Source organism: Colletotrichum jinshuiense, chromosome 2 (assembly GCF_051148585.1).
Source record: "Colletotrichum jinshuiense chromosome 2, complete sequence".
NCBI classification, from domain to species: domain Eukaryota; kingdom Fungi; phylum Ascomycota; class Sordariomycetes; order Glomerellales; family Glomerellaceae; genus Colletotrichum; species Colletotrichum jinshuiense.
In genome coordinates this window covers 5,571,009-5,584,722 of record NC_139309.1, presented here as the reverse complement: position 1 = coordinate 5,584,722, position 13,714 = coordinate 5,571,009, and the positions used below count along the sequence as shown (strand labels likewise).

General features: G+C 48.0%; 2 protein-coding genes across 2 annotated transcripts; both read right to left on the bottom strand.

Moving 5' to 3' along the window:
* Positions 1-2,068: 2,068 nt before the first annotated feature.
* On the bottom strand, positions 2,069-3,127 carry EsH8_II_001458 (intradiol ring-cleavage dioxygenase; the record flags this gene model as incomplete). Its single annotated transcript, XM_083264756.1, has 2 exons — positions 2,069-2,424; positions 2,479-3,127. 2 exons carry the CDS (start codon positions 3,125-3,127, stop codon positions 2,069-2,071), a joined length of 1,005 nt encoding a protein of 334 aa, XP_083122078.1.
* Positions 3,128-9,008: 5,881 nt separating this feature from the next.
* Positions 9,009-10,804, bottom strand: EsH8_II_001457 (FAD-binding oxidoreductase; the record flags this gene model as incomplete). Its single annotated transcript, XM_083264755.1, has 4 exons — positions 9,009-9,932; positions 10,005-10,201; positions 10,258-10,595; positions 10,644-10,804. 4 exons carry the CDS (start codon positions 10,802-10,804, stop codon positions 9,009-9,011), a joined length of 1,620 nt encoding a protein of 539 aa, XP_083122077.1.
* Between the last annotated feature and the right edge of the window lie 2,910 nt (positions 10,805-13,714).

Below are 13,714 nucleotides of genomic sequence, written 5' to 3'. Positions count from 1 at the left end.
TCCGGGAAATATGCCAATAGACCCCTCAAGAGTGCCATAAGGATGCCTTGACGCTTGCTTACAAGATGGTTCATTTCTTCTTTATCTGTGCCTTGTTTTCTATTTAATCTCAGATAGCCTTCATCCAAATCCCCAGGTTCAACCTTTTATGACTTCTCATGGGGGTGTGCCTCCACTCGGGAAAGCGCTCTGGCTTCCGCTTGGGGTACCTTCCTCACTGCCGCTTGGTGGACCTCCTTGACTCTCTGACCCACTCAAAGAAGGACTGTTCTCCGTGTCAATAACGTCGGCCACCCACTTTTCGCTACCCCCACATTTCGCTACCCATTAAATCCCTCAACACCATGACTACCCATCAACATCCATCCTACACAACTTTTCCAGACCTTGCCCAATTGATGTATTTCTTTCTACATCATCTTTTCTTATTCTGATGGGCCAGTATACTGAATATGAGGTTCGCCAGGCTCTTGAAGCTATTGCCAATGGTCAATCTATCAAGAAGGCTGCAGCAGAATGGGGGATACCAATGTCAACACTTCGCTATCGATTCCATGGTACCCAACCTAGAAAGGCTGCTTTCTCTAACCTCCAGCGACTATCCCAAGGTCAAGAGAGTAAGCTGGCTGAATGGATACGAATCCAGGCTGCGCTAGGCCTTGCACCAACTCATCAACAAGTAAAGGAATTCGCTAAGCGTATCTTACGGATTAATGGAGATGCCAAGCCGCTTGGAAGGAACTGGATAGATGGTTTTAAACAAAGGAATCCATCTATCTCAACCCAGAGAAGTCAAGCAATCGATTCTAGACGTATTAATAGAGCTTCAGCTGACATACTGAAGGACTGGTTTAAATATCTAGAGATACCAGAGATTAAGGATATCAAACCAACCAATAGATATAATATGGATGAGACTGGGATCCTTAAAGGCAAGGGATCTAATGGGTTGGTGATAGGTTCATCTGAGACTAAGTCAGTTCAGAAGAAGCAGCCTGGATCGCGGGCATGGGTATCTATTATTGAATGTATCTCTGCTAATGGATTCCCACTGCTGCCACTTATTATATATAAAGGTGGATCAGTCCAACAGCAGTGGTTCCCTCTAGATCTCAATCCTTATACTGGATGGGAGTTTACTGCAACAGAGAATGGCTGGACTACTGATCAGACTGCTCTTGAGTGGCTGGAGAAGGTCTTTATCCCTCAAACTGCTAGCAGGTGTAATAGCAAGGTTGATACCAGGCTACTTATACTTAACGGCCATAGCAGCCATGAAACAACCGACTTCATGTGGTTGTGTTATACCAACAATATCTATTTACTTTTCCTACCACCACATACTTCACACGTTCTCCAGCCACTTGATCAGTCAGTCTTCAGCCCTTTGAAACAGCAGTATAGAAAGCAGCTAGGCTACCTCACTCAGTGGAACGATTCAACTGTTGTAGGCAAAAGGAACTTTCTAGATTGCTACCAAAAGGCACGTCTAGCTGCCTTGGAGGCTAGGAATATCAAGAGTGGCTGGAAAGCAACTGGGTTGTGGCCAGTATCTATAGCTAAGCCACTCATGAGTCCTTTACTCCTCCAGACGCCAACTACACCAGTAAACCAGCCTGATCAAGCTAGCAGAATACAGTCTGATAGCCAGGCTGTTGAAAGCTGGATTTCTACAACGTCTGCTGTCAGATGGTTAACACCCAAGAAGACTGTTGATCTATACAGTCAACTTCGATTATACAGCAAAATGGGGCAGGATATTCAAGATACCAGCACACAACGCCTACTGTTCAGAAAGGTCCAAAAGGGATTCCAAGAGCAGGCATATCAACTAGCTGTCACCCAGCAGAAAGTAGAGCAATTACAAGCAAAGGTCAAAAGCACAGGGCCACATAAGCGCAAGGCAGTCAAAACAGACCCTAATACGAAGTTCGCCAACATCAAGAATATCCGGCAGGCCCAGGAAGAAGCTGGCGAAGTTGAAAGTAGGGCAGATGAATCCAGCGCATCTGATTGCCCTAGTGAAGCAGAAGACTGTATTGTAGTGGGTGGTGGGCAGAATCAATAGTTAATCGAAGTCAATAGACTGTGTTGTGATGCCAGCTTTGTTGGGGTAGCGAAATGTGGGGGTAGCGAAAAGTGGGTGGCCGACGTTACCGATGGTAATGTATCCGACCATACCATTCTTAATATCGCTACCGTCCAAGGGTACGATATCAATGACGGGGTTGTACCCATTCGCAAGGCCCGACGAGAAGACTGAGTCCACGTCATTGGTCGTGCGATTTATTTCAGTATGGCCCACGTAAGGCTCCAATGACATGATCTCCTGGGAAACAGTCTCGTTGAAATATAACTGGCCGATGGAGTTTGTGTTGCCAGTCTTGACTGTACCGTTGGTGTGGAGAACCCAGTCCGTAAACACTACAGAGAATTGTCAACTCATGATTAAGCCTTCCAGTATTAAAGGATTCGTACCTTGTGCGTGGATGTGGATGGTCCGCTGGATGTAAAATCCGGGGAAGACGGTTTTCATTTCAAGAATGCCCTCGTCATTCGAAGGCCACATGCCACGAAGCCAAGTTGTATCGTCAGTGTGAAGATCGGTTGTTCCAATCTCAAAGTCGGTGACGTTCAGAGACTCCAGAAGCTCGCGGAAATCCGTGTTTGGATCACGACCAGTGAAACTGGAGTAGCTCCCCGTGGAATTGCAGTGCCAGAAGGCAACAAGAGCATTGGGGAGCGGCTCACAAGTAGCCATATCAATGACTCCAACATCGAGGATCAGGGGGACGCCGACTTGGTCCTCGGTCATGTCTTGTCTCAAAGTCTCTGATCGGGGCCAGTAGTACGGACCGGCAGTGACATCGGGAGCGAGGACGCAAGTATCGTTCTGAAGGGTGTCGTAATAGGGAGCCTCGGTGATGATGGTGTAGGAACTGTTGCCGGACCTCTTATCCAGAGCAGCTTCCTGACGCCGCTGGAATCTTCGCTGCTTGAATTTTGCAGCTCCTGAAGCACAACGTTTTGAAAGATTGGCGTGGCGCTTGACTACTCCAGGAGCGACCTCCTTGTGAGCAAAAGCCAACGAGGCCAATAGGCCAATCACAGCGGATTGTAGTTTCATAATGCAAGCGGAAGTGAGCCGAGAAAGAAGCTGTTGCCGAAGAAGTTTGGTTGACGAAACAATCCGATAAAGTCAATTCGTCTCGGCTTTAAGTATTTTAAAAGCGTTGTTCCATTTTCATAAAAACATTTTAATTCCCGTGGGGAAAGGAGGTCGCTGGCCTAGTTCCCCTGAACGCGTCACCGAAGATGAATGGCATCGCTGCGGCTCAAGCGTGACTGGATACGCGTAGAGGTCGCATGGAACGAAGCGACAAATCAGCTTTCATTTATTAACACTCGAAACAGGCATGCAGCAAACTGTTAATATAAATTCCCTTGCCGCCGTACCACTGATATCGGGGCTGCTGACGACTGTCACTAGGAATCCCCGCCCCTTTGGTTCGTGATGTGGGAGAAAAACCAGGGGCACAGCGATCAGGTCCACACCGGTCCACACAAAACGTTTACCATCTCCTGCTACATCACATCCAACCTCCATGCTATCATGATCAGACTAATAACTCTACATGAATAAAATCTTACCTACAACTGCCAGAGGGGACTCTACTACGAATTTAGCTGAACATTGGGATCAAGTTAGGGTGCTAGGCTCATCGACGCCACCAGTGGTGACCGATCAGGGCACACTAATCAGCCACGGGATACGGTCTTAATTTTTGAACGCAACGGTGTGTTCAGATTAAGCAGGTTAGGTAGAACCAATGCTAATTTTCTAGTCTGATTGTACGTGGTATATACACATATACACGTGCCTGGCTTACCCACTCTAGCCCACAGTGGCCCCGCTTGTCATATGTTAAGTGGCTAAGTGGTCTGGCTACACCGAAATCACATGGGTGTTCCGTGGCTGTCCTAAACATGATCCGCGACTTTAGCGATTGGGTCTGGTCGTATGAATCCCCAGTAATGGCATTTTTATGAACTAATAGGCTCTCTCTTCGCCCTTTTCTTTCATTTCTCGTAAGATCAAGGATTAAAATCACAGCATGTGGCATCGCGACCAGTCAGACCATTAACACTTTAACAAACTCTAATCTCTAGAGTTTAGACACTTAGAAGACGGGAGACAATTGATAGCGAGTATATTTATAACTAGAAACTGTAAAGATGCAGGCAGTGTGAGTTCCTTGGTTCTGGTAACGATTGATTCCTTCCAAACCAATGTATTCCATGGCCAGGTTTGGCTTGGCTTTGAAATACCGTCCATGATATGATATCGACCTATTATAGTCCAAATCATTGTGTCCGGTTTCCAATTTGCCACAAGCATAACTCGCTGTCGATGATTCAGCACTATGACGAGGTTAGGTCCACGCGTAAAATGCACCAAACCATGTTAAATACAGCCAGAAATGACTACCATCCGTTTCTGTCTCTGGAGCCCCCACGGTCGCAACTGTTGATCTGCTCCTGTATCAACCTGTTGCAGTCTGCCGAAGAAGGCTTTCCCGTTGTAATTAGTTTCCAAATCCGATTGAACCAGCCATAGTTCTACCGAGTTAAAGTACTTTTCACTATCGGACTTTTTAGCATGAAATTTATTTGCGGGGGCGTTAACAGCAACACCAAACCGGTTTGAGGCCAGTTATTTAAAAACCGCTAGATGTTGAGGCGAAAGATATGTACAGGACAGGGCTCTACTAGATTTCCAAGGCGCTATAAGTTGATCGCGGAGGATGTTCTGTTTAGCTTTGGTGATGACTATCCTACAGTATCCTCCAACCGGGATTACTTAGCCTGGTCGGGGGTCCATGGTGTTGGATCACGACGGATCATCATTAATCCTAGTTGGTTCTTCATGTGCCATTCACGGTTCTTCAGTCCCAAAAAACGGCTCGCATCACTGATCTCCCTACCTGAACAACTGCCCGCACTGTTCATCGTGCAAGGGGCTTGCTTCAAGCTGAGCTAATCACCAAACAGACTTTGGTTATAGCAAGGCACATAGTCCTTTTAGTAAATCAGCACTACAAATTATCAATACCTTTCCAAGATGCTCTCAGAAACCACATTGATACTAGAGACTTGTTCCAATTCTACTATAACTAAGCAACCGGGAAAATTCTGTCAGGCTTGCTGCGTCTTTTTCTATTTGAAACATCATCCGGACCCAGAATTTAGGTCGAGTTATCTACTGTTGGAGATTTACCATTAAGTCTTAGTTTTCGTTTTATTCAAACAAATGAGATAGGAGTGGTAGTGATCTTAACACCGGATGCAGTGAAGCAAGTAAGCGGCAAGCGGCAAAGACGCCCTCCGTACCCGAGTGAACACAGGTGTGGTCAAGTGTGCCGGTCTGCACTATGGCTCCATACCAGCTAGTGCGTCTTTCAATACCAACATAGACAGACCAAGATTGAATGCTCTCGTACGTAGTGGGGAAGGCAATGGTAGCGTCTTAAGAAGCATCAGAGCAGGGAACTGCAGGTGACGCGCGACAAACTTTATCTAACTCAAGGGGGGTTGTCAAGGATTTTAAATCAGATAGGAAGTAATTTAATGTGCTGTAACTGTGGGGTTTGGTTAAATATGAACTCTCTGACGGTAATCGCATGTATGGTGGTAAATGTCAGAAGGGATTTGAGTGCAATACAATATTAACCCTCTGGACTGATAGGTAGTGTGGCTCTGAACCTAGGCTGTCTCCTTGCCGCGCGCGAAGACGAGGCGAAATTCATGGCCAAGGATCGTAGAGACCGAGTGGCGTTTAGAAAACAATTTAAAATACAGGCAGGTGCACAAGGTGGCGGTAATCAATAAGCAGAGCCTTCTTCAGGCACACGCTGATCGTGTAGCCGACATGTATGACAAAGCGTAAAGAGCAATTATTAATGATTGTCGTTACGGTCACTCTAGCGAACAACTGGGGACCCTGGGCATGTAACCTAATGGCCATCTGCGCCTTGACAATTGATACCCGAAACGGACTAGTCCCGCCGCGGCATAAGACGTGAGATCTCACCCCTTGCAAAACAAGTTTTTTTTTTGAAAGGTAATAAATAAATCTTGCCTGGCCTAAGTGACCATTAGTGGATTCAAATACCGGAGCTATACCTAACATATATTTTAACTAAGACGTTACAGTCTATACTAACATGGTCTTTAGAACGAAACATTATTAGCTATTTTCTAAATATCAACTATATTGCACCAAGCCAGAAAACCAGCAAGATGGGACGACCCCCCTCAAGTGGCTATTGCCTTACTTGTCGACAGAGACGGGTGAAGTGTGGTGAGCCCTTACTTCATAAACCATCTGGCAACATTCATGCTGGCTTCGTGGCCTTCCGATCAAGACTAATCATTATTATTTTCGTGTTAGACAAGCTCCGTCCTGCTTGCGAAAGATGCCTCAACTCAGGCCATAAGTGTCGGGGATACCAGATTCCTCTCAGAATGCAGCATTTTACCGCTTCAGGAGAATCTAGCGGGACCCAGCAACTTGTTCGGATTTCCGACACAACTAGAACCACATTTCCGCCAACAACGATGGCCCAAGAGTTGCCATTGACAGCTTTCCGTGAGCAAATGGCGTTCTCGCACCTCTTAGCCAATTACCGATGGGGGGCCTTCTGGAGGCCCCTACTACGTTTATCCTTAGATGGGCCAACGCAGTCTGACGTTGTGAAAGCTGACTATACCGGAAGCTTGGCGACGGCGCTCGGCTTTATGGGTAGCAGAGTGAAAGATCCCATTATTCTAGCTGAGGGTTACGAACTCAATGGCCAAGTAATACGGGCCTTGAAATATGCCCTGTCATCTAATTTAAAGAAAGACCTGGCCCAATGGGCCTTTACAATCTTAATACTAAGCTTTTACCAAGTGAGTCATTTGCGCAAGCAGCTGATTAGTCAACCATTCGCGTGGTCTTTCTGAGTAAAGGCAACAACCTCATACTCATAATTTACAGTATGCTGTCGAGCAGGAAGTGAATATTCCTCACTACTACGGAATGTCGAGGATTATCGAGTGGTGCGGACCAGAATGCTTCCAGCAAGAGCCGATGCTGACAAATCTGCGCCATATGAGGACTCTACATGTAAGACTAGGCAACAAAACCCGCACCCAGACTCTACAATGCTTTGGTTAATTAGTTCTTACTAACATTAAATAAATCTTGGTATAGGCTTGCAACTGCTTTAACCAAAGTGAAGGGTCTTTCTTCGACCAAAAACGCTGGAAAACCATACCATGGTTGTATCAACCAAAAACATCACATGATCTTTTGATGGATATTTTTGTCGATATCCCCGGATTGACGTTCTCTATTGTATCTTCGATCAAGCCTCTCACCGACGAGCGGAAGGCCGCAGCCGATGCCAGAATTCTTGAAATAATCTCTGACTTGCACAACTGGAGACGATCATGGGAAAATGCTAACCAGAATGCGGTGTCTGAGATGTCTCTTCCCTTGGACGACGATATTGCTAGCTCTTGGGTTCAAGATCTGGTTTCTCGACCTTTGGCAGCCAATACGCCCGAACAGGCAGCTGATCTTCTGATTTATAACTCTGCGCTCATTCAACTTATGAATCTCCAGGATTTCTTACAAACGGGGAACCGAAGTCCGCAGCCTTTCCCCGCTCACATAGATCAGGCTGTACTGAAGGGGCCAGACCAGCCATTATACATGCCAGAGGACGTCAAGTACCGATGGCAGCCTTCAATGGAAGGGCTAAGGCTTATGCGCTTGGCGTCAAACCTATTTACATCTCGTGAATCTTCGGTCATTCTCTCTGCTTCGCCTGTTGCTATCATTTACAACTCCTTACTTGCAACTGAGGGTCTCGGGCGTATCTTTCTTTCGGCAATGGCGAACCCGAACGACTACGCAATGACAGACAGGGAACTTTCAGTGTTTCGTCTGTGGAAATCTACTGAATCGACAAATATATAAAATGAGTGTGCGAAAACTCCACGTGTTATGGATACCAAAGCCGCAAAAAAGAAAAGAAATCAGAAAAAAGAAAAGGGGGAAGGGGGAAGGGGGAATGGGGAAGGGAGGGATATTCAAAGATTGTTTTTTTTTTTTAAATAAAAAAAGAATTACAACCAGTTTGTCTGACCGACAGAAGCTCACGTAAGAAGCCAGAAAGCAAGTACAAAACTCTATCGCCAGAGTTAAAGGCATTGCCGAGCGACGCCGCCGAGAGTATTGACGGTGGTAGTATTATGCCCAGCCGCTCCAGTTATCAACGCCATATTGCTTGCCTTGAGGCTATTCATCAGCGAAGAAGTTGCAGTCTGTGAGACTTAGAAAGCTCATTTTCTTGGCCAACCAACACCTGAGGGGTCTTCGGGACCTCGTTAAAGAAAGGATCGGTGCAAATAAGGGAAGTATGAGCGTGAATTGGGCATTGCTAAACTTGAGTAGCGTGGAAAGCGGTCAGCTGTGGAGTGTGGCTAGTGGCTGATTGTGCCGGCAACCGATGCGCTCCGAGCAGAGGTCCGGGTCAGGCGCTTTGTGCGATGCCGCTTCCGCCGACACCGTAATGATCTGCCGGGCCGTTGAAAAGGTGGAAGAGGCCGTCCCGCCTTGTTGTATTTACGACAATGCAACACCTTTCACGTCTTTTACTTGCAGATATCGACATTTATTCGAATTAGTGACCAATCGTTGTCGTCGCACTTTGCCTGATGTTGTCGGTTGACCCGACAGAATCTTTTACTGGAATGACAACGCCTTCCCAGAAATTTCAGGGGGGGAAAGCCCGTCAGGAAGATTCCGAAGCGGCCCCGTCACCCTTGCTGAGACCGAGTCTGGAAGTCCGAGGGGATCTCTATCGAACTGGCATGACACACAACAGGACTTTGAGCACATATCATACTTATTTGCGCAATCTTGTCGGTGACAGAAACTAAGACATCTTGCGAGTAGACTAAGCAACGATGGCGCTAAGGAATACCAGAAACCAGACAACGCCTGAGCTGACCGATGCTGCACGAGGAGCCGCAGAACTGACCAACAACCCGGTGGACACAATGGAGGCGGATTTCGTACCAAGCCCGAACCCGCCTGTTCGTTTCTGAAACATGCCTTCTGGATCGACGGAAGCCCGGAAACTTTCAGCAAATTGTTTCTTCTCGGGCCTCAGCCTCCCCCAGTAGTCCTGCCGAAAGTACCCATCATTCATGAACAACGGTCTGTAGACGTCCGGGAGGGTGCCATCTTTCACGAACCCATCTACCCTCGACTTCATTCCGGTATAAAGACTGACCATGGTCTTGTCGATCGCGGCGTCGTCGAGTTGAGAGAGGTAGGAGTAATCGAACTCGAACATGATCCTGTCGGCGCTGTCGTCCAAGTCCAGCATGTCGCCGCCCTTCTCTCTGCTAATCCGGGCCAGCGATTTCGGGATCGGCTGGAAGGCCATTGAGGCGATCATCCCGACCACCCCGGAGCTTGCAGCCGACGTGTTGTACCAGTGATCGTAGTACGAGCGCATCACCTTGGGCCCTGCGGCCGCGGGCGGCAGCGGCGTCGTTTCCGTGGCGATGGTGTACACGCTCCCCTTCAGGACAAAGAAGTCGTTCGCCTTTAGGAAATCCGCGTACGATCTCGTCTTGCAGTTGTTTATGGTCGGCTTGGCTTTGAGGAACCCCTCAAAGACCCCGCTTGGAGGCTGCGGCCCGTCGTAGAAAAGGAAGAGGATCCAAAGGTTAACCTCGTTAAAGAGGGTCAGCTCCGAGGTCGCAATGATGGCCGCTTTCGGGTCGTTGTAGTTCTCGGTGAAGTCCCGAATGGCCGCGAGAAGCTCGTCTGTCTTGTTGCCACTGTCGAAAATCAGATTGCCGCCCCATATCTATCGTTTCTGTCAGCAACTGCGCCGTTGCGCCGCATAACATGAATCATTGACAGTACGAAAAGCGCTTACTTGACCCATGGTGTATGCCTGCAGGACATATTTTGTTACGATGCCGAACGCATTTCCCCCGCCTTTTATGGCAGCGAGCAAGTCCGGATTCGAGGTATTGGACGCGGTTACGATAGACCCGTTGGCGAGCACCATTTCAGCCGAAACTATGTTGTTCGATGCCCAGCCGTACTGAGTACTCAGAAAGCTGAGGCCGCCTAAATGACATCACAAGGTCAGCTCTCTTCTGGCTCAAGTTCTTGGTTGGAAATACCTCCTAGCAAATAGCCCCCCACGCCCACATTACCAATACGGCCGCCCACGACGGTGACTCCAGTGCCGTCAAGAGCGTTGTGGACATCTTCCCACCTGTTTCCTGGCCCGACAGTGACCGTGTTACTCGCCTTGTCGTACTTTACTTCGTTCAGCCCCTTGGTCGAGATAAGGGGGCCGTCCTGGACGCTGGAGAAGTAGTTGTTTGGGTTGTGCCCGCCCGACTTTACCGCGAACTGCTCGCTGTTGTTTTGCAATGCCTTGACTATTGCGGAAACCTCTTCGGCGCTGGTAGGGACGAGTATGCAGCCGGGTTTGAGGTTCCCACAACTAGTTGACCTGCGTACTGTTCATAATAGTCGATGCTGAGAACAGAATCACACTTACCAATAGTTCTGCTGTTCTTGTGTGTATTCTATTTCAATGCCCTGGTGGTGCTGAATCTTCGTGGATGCGGTGATTTGCTGACAGGTTGCTGATTCCGACCAGACGCAGGGCACAATGTTCAGCAACACGTATCCCAAAAGAAATCGGATCAGTACAGCCATACTTGGAGAAGGATGTGACGGCAACTCCCTTCGTGAATGAGGGCGAGCTTAATACTGGATTGAGCGACTGCCAAACTGGTTAACAGTTCCAGACTTGTCGGGACGTTTAAATAGAATCAAGTCGTGACCTAATAAGCCCCAAAAGCCAAAAAGGGGAAGGACGTCATGTTCAGACCCCACGTGAGAGTGCCTGTCAAATGCGTCTGATGTATCCAGCGAGTTCCTTGCACGTCCTTCCGATGACACCTTCGCTTAGAGAGTGTTAGCTATAACGGGAAATGCGTCCGGAACCCCGCGGGCTAAATGCCACAGTTGGGTGAAGGCAGCTGCTGGACTTTCGCATGTTCGGGTTTCAACGTCCGTTACTTCGTTTCTTTCGGAAGTTAAAACAGTTGCCACAACAAATTGGAGGACGATTCGTGGGAACACCCTTGAAAGTGTTTTCGGTGCGTCCAGTCATGGCCTGTCAACCCGCAAAAACTCTATCCCATCGAGGACCAACCAACATCAATTTCGCTGAGACCTAATTCCCACTCTTACTGCACACTTCAACTGGTAAATGGTTGACAATACGTCATTCACTGCCATATTTCTATGTCTATCATCACCACGAAAACCAATATTTTGATTCTTACTACGATATCTTGTGGCGATTCTAATACTTCTGATGCCTCCATTCAGTGCCCTATAATAGTTGGGATTCTTCCAAAAGACCTTACTGTCGCGTACGACAGAGTTGAAAGAAAGAAAGAGGAATTTAAAGGGGAAAGGGGGGTTCTGAAAATACATCCAGTGTGACTTTAGAAAGGCAGTTGAGAAACAAACAATCGTTCTCCAAATAACACGCTACCGGCCTGCTAAAACGAGCCTCTTTGGTTCAAGGCAGAGTGGTAATCAAAGTTATAGGACAAGTTGAGAGACATTACTCATTCAATATCCCTTGCTTGGGGTTGAGTGGTTGAGTCAGCCGAGGGTATTATCGTTCCCTCCTTTGGTCTGCATACCCATGGGAGACCAAATCCAGGCCCCCGCTCAGGTCCACTACCATTGGCTAGGTGATAGTTACGAACAACCAAGGCCAGCTCAGGTTGGCTCGGCCTACAGCAGTAACCGCTCAGTCCCAATAACGGAAGTGGGATTCTGGAGGTCAACTTTTGGGTCGTGTTCTTCCTGACTCAGAGACAAGGCAGGCCTCTCCTCAGTTTAGTCTTTCACGATGTAAACATTTCTCGCTGCCAGAATACTCTAGTAGACTGATAAGTCACGACGCCTGATGTCAATTCGAAAAGGTCCAGGAATCAAAACTCTATTGCGACAAGAAGGACCTAAAACCGACCGAAAAGGTCTAGCAATCCACCAAGACAGCCAGCATACTAAAGCCACACATTTCAACCAGAACCACGCATGCAAACAAAACAAACGAAATTGAGCATAAAGATTCAAGAAACGGTCCAGACTGCGTAACCTCCCCGCTTCGTCCTTGACTTAATGTTCCTTAACTCCACAAAAGACTGGGTTTTGTTTGATCGTTTGATTTTGAGATGGACGTTATCCTTTCTCGTGAGGCGCTTGCAACCTGGGACCCCAAGAGGTTTTGGAACTCTCGGAAACTCCGCTTCCTTCTTTGAATATGTTGATGCGCCTTGTGCGGGCTTGGGCATCGGTCGCGGTTGTTTCTAGCTGGCAGATGCACTGAATCTAGGGGCGCCAAATTTTTACAGGACCGAGTTCTCGATTTTTTGCGCAAGTGTCGCATATAATAATCTTTTCGGTGTGTCAAGAAACCGCAGCGGCACCTATATGATTCCGTTAACTCCCGCATATGTCCTTTGGACCAGTAATGCCTCTGAAGATTTATGCGAGTCGCGAAACGTTGAGGACAACCCCACGCACGGGTAAATGTCGTTTCGGTCTTTCTTTTCCAAGGTTTGATGGGGTTCAAGTCTTTTGTGCTAGGTTCTGAGGTCGAGGGCGGCATATCTGAGTGCTTCTCACCGATAACTTTTAGGCAGTATTCCAAGATTGACTCCTGGACAGTACCGTTGCTCGCAAGTGTGTTTCGATCCTTCGCTGGGTCCAGACCAAGGCGTTTACGGCCGAACTCCGCGAACAGGGAAGCCTGATATAGTTCATCGCCAGCCGTCTTATCTCTGGATATCGTATAGCTTATCGCGATTGTGTCTGACTGCAGCCCGATGAGACACTTCTTGTTCTGAGGTCGTCGACTAGGCTTTACGGGGAACTCTCTAAGCCCGGCGCTGGTGTCGGTCTGCAGTCTCGACAGGGTTACTGGTGCCAAAAAGTCATCTCCTGGTGTAAATCGCTGCATTGCGAAAATGGTGTTACAAATGAGTTATTGCTGATTGTATTTACGAAAGGCACTCGGTAAAACGTCATATGTGGTCGGGAGCAAACGTGGAATACGGCAGAGCTGGCAGGGGACAGACAAAAGGCGAGTGGCAACCAGAAAGAAAATCCAAGTCATAAAGGATGCCTCCTGAGATGGAAATTGCTCCAAAAGGCTGATCCCGAGCAGCAGAAGGCAGCCTGGACGCCTTGAATCTGCTTACCCGCATATGCGCGGCTTTCCCCCATCCAACAGACCGGAAGAAAGCCTCATCCTGCATCCTTGAGCCAGTCTTTACTCGACACCGCCCACGTCAACGGTCTAGGCCCACGACTTTGGCTTCCCAAAGTGACAAAAATGCGCCTTTCCCAAACGCTAGGTCTCCCCCTGGATCTCCCAACAGCAGACGCAGGCCCCCGTTCACATGAGCTTAGCCGCACTACCATCATCCATTTGCGGGCCAGCAGGCTGGGAGACCGGCGGCTCGTGGAAGCGGAGGATGATTTGAATATGCAGTCGAACCAACAAGTCGCTTGAAAAATATGATTACCTTGCCCATAGTC